This window comes from Schistocerca gregaria, chromosome 7 (assembly GCF_023897955.1).
Source record: "Schistocerca gregaria isolate iqSchGreg1 chromosome 7, iqSchGreg1.2, whole genome shotgun sequence".
Taxonomy (NCBI): Eukaryota; Metazoa; Arthropoda; class Insecta; order Orthoptera; family Acrididae; genus Schistocerca; species Schistocerca gregaria.
The window spans coordinates 126608117-126623032 of NC_064926.1; the positions used below are offsets into that span (position 1 = coordinate 126608117).

The 14916-nt window shown below is 45.4% G+C and overlaps 1 protein-coding gene across 2 annotated transcripts in view; it reads left to right on the forward strand.

The window, feature by feature from the left end:
* The window catches only part of LOC126281361 (semaphorin-2A-like), a 2101799-nt gene that overhangs the window by 2049944 nt on the left and 36939 nt on the right, over positions 1-14916 (forward strand). For both annotated transcript variants that reach the window (XM_049980274.1, XM_049980273.1), the window contains 2 exons: positions 10157-10387; positions 14121-14357. In XM_049980274.1, coding sequence (XP_049836231.1) covers positions 10157-10387; positions 14121-14357 — 468 coding nt within the window. The remainder of the gene's footprint in view (positions 1-10156; positions 10388-14120; positions 14358-14916) is intronic.

Genomic DNA, 14916 nt, shown 5'->3' on the forward strand with positions numbered 1-14916 from the left:
TTTTTTTCCTTCTCGGCGACTTTTTTTTATATAGTGCAGTGTTTTAGGACCGCAAACGGTGCCGTAAGCGGAATGGAGACCAGCAGTGAGTCACAACGGCAGCTTTAGCGACATAGCGTCGTACATCTATAGCGGCGCCGGCCAGCTGTTAGCGTCAGCTGCCGGCTGGAGGCGCGTCTGATGTGCGCCGCGTCGCACATCAAAGGCCGCCGGCGCCGCCTGTGCTCGCGACGTCGCGTCAGCCGCGACGCCCGCCGCACAAAGGGCGCGCATTCCGTCGCGGGACTCCCCGCGGGGAAGCACTGCGCAGTGCTGCCACCCTGCCGCCGCCCGCTCTGACGTGTGTACGCCGCGAGATCAAGGCGGCGCGCGCCCTATGCACGAGCGTAGAGCAGCCGCCTGAAGCCTTACTTCTGTTCAGACGACTTCTGCGTGGAAGTCGGAATACTTCTTTCCATGGTGAAAATTCCCACATCCGCAATAGATTTTCGGCCCCATGTAAACGCACAACTGTTTTTGAAATGTGCTTTGGTTGTCGGGTTAGGTCTTGTGTTCAAAAGATTCAGTTAATATGGACTGATTGTTTAGTGAAAGAGAAACGGAAATGTTTGACTGAGCACTTAACTGTCCACCTACAATATTGATATAAAGAGAAATTACGATTGTGTTGACTGAATCAGAAACTGGATCAGCTATTCTCCGGACGCCTTGTTTAATAGGGCTAGCAAATTCGCTTCAGACCTTAACGTGTAAACACGACAGCGAAAAATTGTTTCGCGTATTCGATGTTCGTCTTTCGGAAGATGCAGTATATCACATGTAAACGTAGCGAGTGCTAGGAAAGCACAATCCTCTCGCTGCGTTCTCACGCCAAGTTCGCATCGCCTCTGCCGCAGTGTGTACCGCTCCATTGTTTCACATGCGCTGCAGAAACGCTGGACAAAACGATGCTGCGAGCTCGCGATAGTAAATCACTGGTATGCGTCGAGCCGTAAGTATCTATGTGGGCAGTGTTCGTAATGTCTTAGCTCCTCAGTGTGATTGGCAACAAAAATCGACAATCGTAATAGGCGAAAAACAGTTCACCAGCTCCTGTGAAGCGTCAAGCAAAGGTAAACAACAGTACACATGAACCATACACAAGGTGTGATTTATATTGCGGCTGGGTGTGATTCTTTTCGACGTAAACCCAGCAGTTTGAAAATTTTGTGAATTTTGAAGAATCAGAGTATTCAAGGTGTGATCAAAAGTAACGACACTTTCTGTTTTTCTCGAAGAATCTTTATTTATCTACATAAGCTTTGCCCCCTTTTGGAGCAATCTCTCACCCCCCCCCCCCCCCCGGCCCCTCAGATATAATACACTTAGCGGCAGTACTTATTCTAGTTTTGAAAGCACTTCGAGGGCTCACTTTTCGTTATGGTTTTCAGCTTCTTCAGCGATTCTATTTTTCTCACGTCGTTGGTGGCATTATAACTTCTTTTCATGGCTTTCTGCAGCCTCGGCAATAGAAACAAGTGGCAGAGATCCAAGTCCGGCAGATACGATGCCTGATGCAAAATAACGATTTTGTTCCCAATCATGAGGTGTCATTGAGATGTATGCGTTAGTATTATCGCGATGCAGTTTCCACGAGTGGTTCTGCCACAGTTCTGGTTGTTTCCTTTGAATTGTTTCATGCAAACGGCTTATAACTTCCAGGCAGTATTCCTCATTGGCCGTAATACTAAAAGGCAGGAACTCATGATACACAATCCCATTGTAATCGAAGAAAACAGTGAAAAAAACCTCACATGTCATCACACTTATCAAATTTTGTACGGACCGGGCTCTTCTGGCACTTCGGGGACTGATGACCTCATATGTTAAGTCCTACAGTGCTTAGAGCCATTCAGGCACTTTCCATTTAGACGATTGGACCTTGATTTCAACATTATACCCGTACACTCATGTTTAGAAGCTCTGGATCGTTTTCGACTTCATTCATCAGTTCCTCAGCTATGTTGTCGTTGGTCGAAATTCAACATTCAACAGGACGGAACAAATTTTGTTGCTATTCGTTTTATGCCCAAGAGACCTGAAAAAATTGCTTGGAATGAGCCAAAGGAAAAGCCAACATCATCAGAAACCTCTCTGATGGTGATAGCCGATTTTACAGAACTAATTTATTCACTTTAGCCACTATGCAGTGGCTACTTTTGTACGCCCTTCTTACGTCTTGTTGTCGTCCCAATCTGGCGAACAAATTATCTAGTGACATTCATATCAGCAATTTTAATGATCGCTGGATCCTAGACTTACGAAGGTAAATCAACAACGATCAAATTTATGCAGTTGGGAACGGTTACGTGAACGGAAGGGGATAACAGGAAGAAATGAACTCTTAATTTGTAGTTTCAGTGAAGCCTTATGTATCTCGGAGCGCGTCGCTGCGCTGCACTCTTCTTATCCACTGCCACATGTTTCCGGCTATCTGCCCTCCGTCCCCCAGAGCCCTTATGCATTAGTCTGTCGTGGGCTGCGACACGATTTTTAGAATGGAGCGAAGTCTAGAACTTCTAGAAAACCGGTGGAAAGTTCAGTATCATTTTCCGGTATCATGATGTAACGGACTTCACCTGATGATGTAACTAACGTTACGAAACCAGTAATGCTTTTTAAATAGCGTAACCGTACAACTGCGGCGATGTTTTTTGCTAGACATTAAGTTTTTTAGATGTGGACGTCCGGCGAATAAACTGGTGTGTAGTTATTTTTTGGTTCTTGTTAAAGTAGTGAAGTTACGTGGAGTAGTATTGCATAATGAAATGTGTGCATGAGGTAATGAGTAAAGCAGGTAAAATGGTGAGGAGGAAAAATATTAATTAATAATATGTGTGAAGATATAGAGATAAGTAGTTGTTACAGAAGCAACATTTTAATAAAAAGTTATTGAAACAGTCAAAGTTAATAATTGGTAGTGGTAATGAGAAACGGTGATTAATAAAAAATAATGTTCAGCTAAACTTCATAGGATCCATGGTGCATGGTTAAAGCGTTAATTTTCAAATCCATCTCGCATCGGCATTATATCCGTCCTTCCGTAATTTGCGTACTCAATTCCACAATTTCGAGAGTTCGTAAGCTAATTTAGTTGGCGCTGGCACCGCCACTACTAATTTTCATCATCATTACATGCTGCTTGACACAATCACGTCGATTAAATATTCTAGTGCAGCTGTTGCAAAACGTCATGAAAGGGACCGAGCACGTAAAGACGGTCGTAGAGAATCTGATCGTCGACTGGGGTTTATTGGGAGAATTCTAGCGAAGTGTAGCTCGTCTTTGAAGTAGATCGCGTATAGAACACTTCCGCGATCCATTCTTGAGTGCCGCGCGGGTGTTTGGCGTACTCAGCTTGTCGGTTTGAAGGAAGATATAGAAGGAATTCAGATTATGCTGGTAGATTTGTTACCATGGGAGCATGTTCAGCATGTGAATATTACAGAAGTGCTTCGTGAACTCAAACGGGACAAAATTTCCGGAACAGGCATTTGCAGTTGACTGTAGAATGATTTTACTGGTGCCAGTGTATATTTTGCATAGGGACCGCGGGGATACTATAAGGGGAAGTAGGGATTTTTTTTCCTTTATTGTTATTTTAATACCTATACAAACAGGTAGGCTGGCAGCGGCATGCTACGCCGCTCTTCAGCCATATTTTTGACAATGACAGAACACAGGTTGGAGAAACAGAATGAACATAGTGACGGGCTAAAAAATAGTGGTCACAGATACACAAAAACAAAAAAACACGGAGCTGTTCACACCCGACGATAACGACACCGAAAACACGTTGACACGGCACACAGAACACTGACGAATCCGATGGCACAAGTGAACGTAGAAGCGTGACGGTGGACACTAAAAACACAAAACGACGTCACACACACACACGAGACACAGATGGCGATGATCTCCGGCGTGTGCGAGTCCGGGGACCTGCCAAGAGGGGAAGAAGGGTGAGGGGGGGGGGGGGGGAGTAGGGATATTACGAAGGCATAAAGACAGCCGTTTTCCCTCTCTCCATTTGCGAGTGGACCGGGAAAGGAGATGACTAGTAGTACAAGATACCCATCGCCATCCAGCATATGCTGCTCCGCAAAGTATACAGGGTGGTCCATTGATCGTCACCGTGCGAAATATCTCACGAAATAAGTGTCAAGCGAAAAAACTACCAGAACGAAACTAGTCTAGCTTGAAGGGGGAAACCAGATGGCGCTATGGTTGACCTTCTAGATGGCGCTGCCGTAGGTCCATCGGATATCAACTGCGTTTTTTTTTTTAAATAGGAACCCCCATTTTTTGTTACATATTCGTGTAGTACGTAAGGAAATATGAATGATTTAGTTGGACCACTTTTTTTGCTTTGTGATAGATGGCACTGTAATAGTCACAAACATATGGCTCACAATTTTAGACGAACCGTTGGTAACAGGTAGGTTTTTTAAATTGAAATACAGAACGTAGGTACGTTTGACCATTTTATTTTGGTTGTTCCAATGCGATACATATTGTTGTTGTTGCCTTCAGTCCTGAGACTGGTTTGATGCAGCTCTCCATGCTACTCTATCCTGTGCAAGCTTCTTCATCTCCCAGTACCTACTGCAACCTACATCCTTCTGAATCTGCTTAGTGTACTCATCTCTTGGTCTCCCTCTGCAATTTTTACCCTCCACGCTGCCCTCAAATACTAAATTGGTGATCCCTTGATGCCTCAGAACATGCCCTACCAACCGATCCCTTCTTCTGGTCAAGTTGTGTCACAAACTTCTCTTCTCCCCAATCCTATTCAATACTTCCTCATGAGTTATGTGATCTACCCATCTAATCTTCAGCATTCTTCTGTAGCACCATATTTCGAAAGCTTCTATTCTCTTCTTGTCCAAACTATTTATCGTCCATGTTTCACTTCCAAATACTTTCAGAAATGACTTCCTGACACTTAAATCTATACTCGATGTTAACAAATTTCTCTTCTTCAGAAACGCTTTCCTTGCCATTGCCATTCTACATTTTATATCCTCTCTACTTCGACCATCATCAGTTATTTTGCTCCCCAAATAGCAAAACTCCTTTACTACTTCAAGTGTCTCTTTTTCTAATCTAATTCCCTCAGCATCACCCGACTTAATTCGACTACATTCCATTATCCTCGTTTTGCTTTTGTTGATGTTCATCTTATATCCTCCTTTCAAGACACTGTCCATTCCATTGAACTGCTCTTCCAAGTCCTTTGCTGTCTCTGACAGAATTACAATGTCATCGGCGAACCTGAAAGTTTTTATTTCTTCTCCATGGATTTTAATACCTACTCCGAATTTTTCTTTTGTTTCCTTTACTGCTTGCTCAATATACAGATTGAATAACATTGGGGAGAGGCTACAACCCTTTCTCACTCCCTTCCCAACCACTGCTTCCCTTTCATGACCCTCGACTCTTATAAGTGCCATCTGGTTTCTGTACAAATTGTAAATAGCCTTTCGCTCCCTGTATTTTACCCCTGCCACCTTTAGAATTTGAAAGAGAGTATTCTAGTCAACATTGTCAAAAGCTTTCAGTAAGCCTACAAATGCTAGCAACGTAGGTTTGCCTTTCCTTAATCTTTCTTCCAAGATATGTCGTAATGTCAGTATTGCCTCACGTGTTCCAGTATTTCTACGGAATCCAAACTAATCTTCCCCGAGGTCGGCTTCTACTAGTTTTTCCATTCGTCTGTAAAAAGATACATGTACCTTTTTGTATTATCATTTCTGAGAATGCATGCTGTTACAGCGTGATTACCTGTAAATACCACATTAATGCAATAAATGCTCAAAATGATGTCCATCAACTGCAATGCTTTTGGCAATACGTGTAACGACATTCCTCTCAACAGCGAGTAGTTCGCCTTCCGTAATGTTCGCACATGCATTGACAATGCGCTGACGCATGTTGTCAGGCATTGTCGGTAGGTCACGATAGCAAATATTCTTCATCTTTCTCCACAGAAAGAAAGCCGGGGACGTCAGATCCAGTGAACGTGCGGGCCGTGGTATAGTACTTCGACGACCAATCCACCTGAAATTAAATATGCTATTCAATACCGCTTCAACCGCACGCGAGCTTTGTGCCGGACATCCATCATCTTGGAAGTACATTGCCATTCTGTCATGCAGTCCACAGCTCGTGGTCGTGCGTTAGCGTTCTCGCTTCCCGCGCCCGGGTTTCCGGACTCGATTCCCGGCGGGGTCAGGGATTTTCTCTGCCTCGTGATGACAGGGTGTTGTGTGCTGTCCCTAGGTTAGTTAGGTTAAAGTAGTTTTAAGTTCTACGGGACTGATGACTATAGTGCTCAGAGCCATTTGAACCATTTATTTCTGTCATGCAGTGAAACATCTTGTAGTAACATAGGTAGAACAGCGTATATTAGATTGACATCGATAAAATGGGGGCCAATTATCTTTCCTCCCATAATGCCGCACCATACATTACTCCGCCAAGGTCGCTGATGTTCCACTTGTCGCAGCCATCGTGGATTTTCCGTTGCCCAATGATGCATATTATGCCGCTTTAAGTTACCGCTGTTGGCGAATGACGCTTCGTCGCTAAATAGAACGCGTGCAAAAAATCTATCATTGTCCCGTAATTTATCTTGTGCCCGGTGGCAGAACTGTACACTACGTTCAAAGTCGTCGCCATGTAGTTCCTGGTGCATAGAAATATGGCACGGGCCAAATCGATGTTGATGTAGCATTCTCAACACCGACGTTTTTGAGATTCCCTGTTCTCGCGCAATTTATCTGCTACTGTTGTGCGGATTAGCTGTGACAGCAGCTAAAACACCTACTTCGGCATCATCATTTGTTGCAGGTCGTGGTTGACGTTTCACATGTGGCTGAACACTTCCTGTTTTCTCAAATAACGTAACTATCCGGCGAACGGTCCGGGCACTTGGCTGATGTCGTCCAGAGTACCGAGCAGTAAACATAGCACACGACCGTTGGGCACTTTGATCACAATAGCCATACATCAAAACGATATCGACCTTTTCCGCAATTGGTAAAACGTCCATTTTAACACGGGTAATGTATCACGAGGCAAATATCGTCCGCACTGGCGGAATGTTACGTGATACCACGTACTTTGCAGTTTTTCAGTTTGACGCTTATTTCGTGAGATATTTGGCCCGGACACTATCAATCGACCATCCTGTATATGTAGATAGTTGTCCTTATTTTGTTTTCGGTTAAGTGAGATTTTTAGTTTTTTATCCTATCATGTACGATTGCTAATATTTATTATTATTCACCGTTTTGTTTGTTACTCGTTTCTGTGACAAGTCCTTGCCAGTAGGTGCCTAAAAATCTTGATTACGTTGCATCTGTTTCTGTATAAATGTGCCTTTTATGGTCGTCAAAGGCGTTCTGGAGGCGACAGTGGTTGGAGGAAGGGACGAAACAATGTCTGCAGCATTCGCCGGTATTACGAAAAGCAAGAGACATTATTGCAAATGCCGTTATCAAACGCCAGAGTTGACTGGCACAGCCGAAGAGAGTAAGAAACGTATGTTGATATCAGAATTGATATGGAACTGAGGAAGAAGTTCTTGAAAATTACCGCAGGAATACAGCATTGTATGGAAGTGAAACGTCGATACTTAGAAATCCTTTGAAGGGGAAACTGAATGAATTTGAAATGTAGGGTCATCGAAGGAAGTTAAAAAAAATAGGTTGACAGATGAAGAAAGATATGAAGGAGCGGTACAGAGTTGACAAAGTAGTACTGAACCACAAAATATTTCATGCTCCTTAAGATAGGCAACCCATTTGATAGCTTCTGCAATCGGCACCGTTATGAGCTTCGGTTTGCTTATGCTAACGTGAATGAAATACAAGATTCATCCGATTTAAAGAAAAATCGTAACTATTATAATGAGATATGTGCATGAACAACGTCATGTTGGAAAAAGCAAACCCTGGAGTTTCACATGGTTGCCGCTAGGTTGCAGCAGTGTGCGCCCACTTCAGTTTCAGAAGAAATGGTGTGAGGGCAACAGAAAGAGTTTTATGTTATACGTTTTCGCGCAGTGCAGATCAGTAATAAGTGTTCAGTGTGACTTTCGTACTAGGTAAGGTGTGGATCCTCCTACAGCGAATAGCATTAGACGAAGGCATGAACGATTCCGATAAAGAGGTTGCTCGTGTAAAGGCAAATCGCCGTGCCTTCCCGGAGTGTCTGACACAGACATCGAACGCATCCACCACAGTTTCACAAGGAGTCCACAGAAATCTGTTCGCTGTGCAGCTCGACAGCGCAACATGCTCCCGGTGTCCGTCTGGCGTGTGTTGCGTCCACGTTTACACAGGAAACCATACAAACTTCAGCTCCTGCATGCTCTTCGTGAAGCTGACAGACAAGGACGTGTGGAGTTCTATAATTTTATTCTTGGCAAGGCGGAGGATGACAGTTTACTTCCACACTAAGTGTTTAGTGTCGAGGCAACATTCTATTTAAATGGAAAGGTGAACTGTCATAATGTGAGAATGGAGGGTGCGGAACAACTACATTAAGTTGTACAATATGAGAGGTACTCTCCAAAATTTAATGTGTTCTATGCAGTCTGACAGCTAAAGGAGTATGGTCCATTTTCCTTTGCCGTGAACACTGTTACAGGAAGCACATATATGCTTTAGAACTTTCTTTCCCCACAATCGGAGACTGATTCGAACGGCTTCATTTACCAACAGGACGGGGCACCGCCACACTGGCATCTGGAAGTGCGGGAATTTTTAAAGCAAAGAATTACTGAATGATGGATCAGTCGCACTGGACCAAATGATTCAGCCTAACATTACTAACCTCCAAGGCCACCGGACCTGAATTTATGTGATTATTTCTTGGGAGGCGGTTTACAAAAGACTCTGTTCATGTGCCTCCATTACCAGCAACAATGAATGAACTGAGACATGTCTTAACAGCAGCTGTGGAAGCTTTACAAGACATGTTCACTGCAATGTAGAAACAATTTGAATACCACATTGACATATGCCGTGCATCTCAAGGGGGTCGTATTGAACAGCTATAAAAAGGTATGAAAAAAAGAGTTTTTGACTTTACTGTTCATCAAACAACAAAATTAATTTTATATGAGTCCTGAGTTTCTCCTGGCGTATACAACTTTAAAATAACTTCCGGGAATTCAGCCAGGTAACACTTTGACTTTTCCAAGCTCCATCTAAAATTAGAGCACTGTTCAGTTCTGTTAAGGATGATCTTGGTCTGCGTTAGGCGGGTGTATATCGTATTCCTTGTAGCTGCGGCATGGCATATATTGGTCAAACTATCAGGACCGTGGAGGACCGATGTAGTCAGCATAAACGGCAGCCAAGTAGGTCTGCTGTTGCCGAACATTGCTTGGATACTGGTCACCCCAGGTTATATAATAACACCGAGATATTGGCATGCACGTCCAGCTATTGGGACAGTGTTATTAGGGAGACAGTTGAGATTAAATTAGCCAGCAACCTCGTTACCAGGGATGGACGTTTCTGTTTAAACTCTGTTTGGAATCCGGCTCTCTCCCTTGTCAAAACACAGAGGGACGGAGTCAAAGCTACCTCACCTGCGAATTCGTAGTCTCACTATCGATAACTCTGACTTTGGTCATCTTTGGTGGCACTAGTGTTCAGTGTGTGTGTTACCTTTCCTGCTTCAATTAGAGAACCGAGGTTTTAAATTTGCATGTACGTCGCCTGTCCATTGCAGTTTGGCTTGAAAATGGCGGGGTATTCTCACGCTGAAATATCGGCGGTTACTGAAAGTGTTACCTTGCTGAATTCCCGGAAGTTATTTGTTAATTTTATATGTTTATTAGTTTCAGAAAAAAAAGACGTGCCAAATCGGATGATTCTTTTTGATTCACCCTGTATTTTCTGGATCAGTGTTATTTTACTGTTCCTGTTGAAGAATACTGTGAGCTTTAGGTAACTCTTACGTTTTTTGATAATATTACTGATTTCCAATGCATTTGCATTTGGCTGTAATTATATTTACTTCCAGTGTTGGCGAAAAGAAATCAGATTTTTGTAGAGGTGAGTGTTTTGTTCATCATTTGTGCAACGGCATTTGCCCACAGAGCCGAACTTCGTGGGTTCCTTCGACGTGGGCGAGCACGTGCTGTTCTTCTTCCGGGAGCCGGCCGTGGAGTACATCAACTGCGGCAAGAGCGTCTACTCGCGGGTGGCGCGCGTCTGCAAGCGCGACACCGGCGGCAAGAACATCCTCTCGCAGAACTGGGCCACCTTCCTCAAGGCGCGCCTCAACTGCTCCCTGCCCGGCGAGTTCCCATTCTACTTCGACGAGATACGTGAGTACTAGCCGTCTGCCCTTCCTCAAGGACAGTAATCTACCACTAGGGTTTTAATGTTGATGAGTCTCCTCCAAAATGACCCTTGCAAAGCTTAAAGTCTCAGGCCACCTTTATCGCAACACCACAGTCCTGTGTTTCGGTCTGGCTTTCCTTGCAGTGACAATGAGATTCAAAAAACGTTCAAATGTGTGAGAATTTCTAAGGGACCAAACTACTGAGGTCATCGGTCCCTAGCGTTACAGCCGGCCGGTGTGGCCGTGCTGTTCTAGGTGCTTCAGACTGGAAGCGCGTGACCGCTACGGTCGCAGGTTCGAATCCTGCCTCCGGCATGGATGTGTGTGATGTTCTTAGGTTGGTTAGGTTTAAGTAGTACTAAGTTCTAGGGGATTGATGACCGCAGATGTTAAGTCCCATAGTGTTCAGAGCCATTTGAACCTAGAGTTACACACTACTCAAACTACCCTGTGCTAAGAACAACGCACTCACCCATGCCCGAGGGAGGACTCGAACCTCCGGCGGAAAGAGCCGTGCAGTCCGTGACATGACGCCTCAAACCGAGCGGCCACTCCTCGCGGCGACAGTGACATTCCCTTTGTCATCAGTTGCCTGAATTGTTTTTCACACAGCCAGTCACCGTGCATTTCGGTAGGCAGCTGTACGATCTCTTACACGCATCTCCGATGCAAAGAAGAGTTCTTCACGTCATGTCCTTTTGAGATGTCATCTGTGTAGTGAGGCTTCTGTATTCGAAAGAGACCCTTCTGACAATGGCAAATGAGGATAAAATCAGAGAGATTAGAGCCCACACAGAAGCATACCGACAATCTTTCTTTCCACGAACAATACGAGACTGGAATAGAAGGGAGAACCGATGGAGGTACTGAGGGTACCCTCTTCCATACACCGTCAGGTGGCTTGCGGAGTATGTATGTAGATGTAGATGTAGAACAGCGTGTACGGACACGACCGTCAACATGGTGTGAAGAAGGTCGTGATCCATCCGGCGAATCGACACTTTTCCGTTGGTCGACTGCTCAGTCTCGTCGATTCCATGCCGACTGTAATCGTAATTGACATTGTTGTTAGTTGTGCTGAATAGTGTTATGCAGAACACTTGTGCCTGTTCCAGGATTGTACTGTGTCGTCAGAACTGCCCCGTATTGCTGCCTGTCTGCTTTACTGAGCGGTCAAGCTTCCGATATCCTCCTCTTGTGATGAGCAGTGTACGTCCAACACCTAGTCGCCTAGTCACCTTCCTTCGCCTCTCTCCGTAGTTGCTCACGACAATAGCAGGTGAACAAACGCACAGCTTTGCCGTTTCCGAGATACTCGTTACTAGGCACCGGTAGGTAACAATCTTGCCTTTGTCGAAGTCTCTTATGCCGGATGATTTGCCCATTTGCGGCTCTTACCGTTGTTAGAATGACTCCTTATTCTTCTCTGTTACGATTGTAGACTTTCCTTGACTCGTCACTTGATAGCAACGCCATTATGTATCATTCAATCTCGATGTGGGCTGATATCCTAGGTCTTGGCTCATCAGTGTTCACCTCATTCATAGTATACCAACATCAACTTGTCTAATAGTTAACATAACGTCATGTTGTAAGGGTTCTGAGAAAACTAAAAGCATGTGTAAAGGCAGTCTTAAACAAGACGATTGTGCCAACAATTCTAGTTATTTGTTCCAGTATTTGGAGTACTTAACAATTAGGTCTGACAACAGACACCGTCTGCTAAGACAACACGTCGGTGTAGCCTATAGGAACGTGTAACACAAAAGTTCGGGCCCACTGACATAGGGTTTCTTGTAAGAAAAACGGCGTAGTGCTTGCAATATCCGCCGTGGTAAATTTAGACAACCTGTGATCGAAAGAAGAGTTTACCTTCATTCTAAAGGCAACACCATATATTTCACGTAGAGATCAGTTGAATAAGATGACAGCCGGGCGGGGTACCCGCGCGGTCTCAGGAGTCTTGTCGCGGTCCGCGCGACTCACCCTCGGGCATGGTGTGTGTGTGTGTGTGTGTGTGTGTGTGTGTGTGTGTGTGTGTGTGCGTGTGTGTGTGTGTTATCCATAGCGTAAGTTAGTAGTGTGTAGGCTTAGGGACCGATAACCGAAGCAGTTTGGTCCTATACGATCTTACCACAAATTCAATTATTTAATAGCCGGCCGGGGTGGCCGACCGGTTGTAGGCGCTAAAGTCTGGAACCGCGCGACCTCTACGGTCGCAGGTTCGAATCCTGCCTCGGGCATGGGTGTGTGTGATGTCGGGTTAGTTAAGTTTAAGTAGTTCTAAGTTCTAGGGGACTGATGACCTCCGAAGTTAGGTCCCATGGTGCTCAGAGCAATTTGAACAATTTCATCTCGCGAAACAGCCATGGGACTGATGGAATACCACGATATGAGTTCCCAAATCATCACCGAACGCCTGCTATGTTTCGCTCTTGGGAGGTAAATTCTGCCCCAAGTTGAAATCAGTGTGGAACAAGACTCATCCGACGAAATAACGTCCTTACAGTGCTCTATAATAAGTTTGCTGGGTTCGGCAGGGCGTTTTCCTGTTACGGGAATTTGCATCGCTGATGAGTGGGTTTATATTTCAGCTCCGCATGCAGTGCCCTACCTCCGACCCTTCCTTCGTGTTATTTTGGTACTGACAGGCTTCGCGAGTGCGACATTCAATTCTGCAGTGACTTACGCAGTTGTCGTCTTCCTGTTTGTCGACACGGTCCTCTGAAGTGACCCTCCGGAACGATCACTCAGCACACACTTTTGTCCGCGTTGTGACTTATCGGATGATAATGTTTTGTTTTCCCTATAAGTGTTATAAATCCTCACTGTGATGCCTCTTCAAACACCAAACATTTCGGCTCCCTTGGTTGCGGAAGCACCGACCATAGGAGCAGCAACAATGTAGCCACGTTAGAGTTCACTTAACTCCTACATAATACACTCACTGCTACGTACGTATAACACTGTTCTGACCGCGGCTGACCCTTGCAACGTACTGAGGACATTGCACAGTTACTTTTCGTGATGAAATACAACAGCAAACCTTTGGCTAGCATCTGCATTTATTTTCAAGTAAGCATTGCTGTCAGTGTTTCCGCAGTTGTGTCTAGCCCCTGTGCATGTAATGGGAGATGTAGACACTGAGCTAATGCGCTGCAGTCATGGAGTGTGTGGCTGGTCCCGGCGAAGGTTGGAGTCCTCCCTCGGGCATGGGTGTGTGTGTTTGTCCTTAGGATAACGTAGATTGAGTAGTGTGTAAGCTTAGAGACTGATGACCTTAGCAGTTAAGTCCCATAAGATTTCACACAAACATCAACATTTTTGTAGACACTGACCATTTACGAAATTTCGTGATCATGTGTATTTCGGATACAATTTCGACGCCTCCGTTTTATCGAAAGCTATGAAAGGCTTTATTATTCTTGAACATGCTGTTCGTTTATGAATATCCGCTGCTTGGAAATGTTGGCTTCCGTTTTCCATGTACTGTGGGTCTGGGAAGCTGTCTTAAAGCGACAAAGTGCATGCGAAGATGAAAGAATTTTAGGTGTATTCGGTAAGTTGGCTGGACCGCACTGTGTTTCAGTAGATTTTAGTGCATTTCTGCATGAACTTGACTCCTTGCATCTCCAGAGCGATGCGGCGCCTTGTGGCCGAAAGTCGTGTCTGCGAGCAGCTGGTGGACTTGAGTGTGCGCGCCTGTCTGCCCACAGAGGACGTGTACCGCAGCCCGGACGAGCCGGACCGCTTCTACGCCGTCTTCACGACTTCGGGCACCGGCCTGGTGGGCTCGGCCATCTGCTCGTACAAGCTGCAGGACGTGCAGCAGGCGTTCCGCGGCCGCTTCAAGGAGCAGGCCACCAGCAGCTCCGCCTGGCTGCCCGTCCTCTCCAGCAAGGTGCCCGAGCCGAGGCCCGGCGAGTGCGTCAACGACACGGAAACGCTGCCCGGTAGGAAGCACCCGCGCCGACTCGGAACTTCCTGTCACAATTTTCTCTCTCATTTTATATATTTTTCTTATCTGACATGCAACGAAATCAGAAATGGAGTATGCAACGATAGCACGAAATGACTGTCAGAGTCGCGAAACCACGGTATCACTTAAATACACCCAAGTATTTTTTCCGGTTGTCAGCCTTCTATTTGACGAGGCCTGCCATAAACGTCCTGCCCGGAGCCAGTCTCTTCATCCTAGAGTAGCAGATACACGTGTCTTCACTCTTATTTACACTACTGGCCATTAAAATTGCTACACCAAGAAGAAATGCACATGATAAACGAGTGTTCATTGGACAAATATACACTCCTGGAAATGGAAAAAAGGACACATTGACACCGGTGTGTCAGACCCACCATACTTGCTCCGGACACTGCGAGAGGGCTGTACAAGCAATGATCACACGCACGGCACAGCGGACACACCAGGAACCGCGGTGTTGGCCGTCGAATGGCGCTAGCTGCGCAGCATTTGTGCTCCGCCGCCGTCAGTGTCAGCCAGTTTGCCGTGGC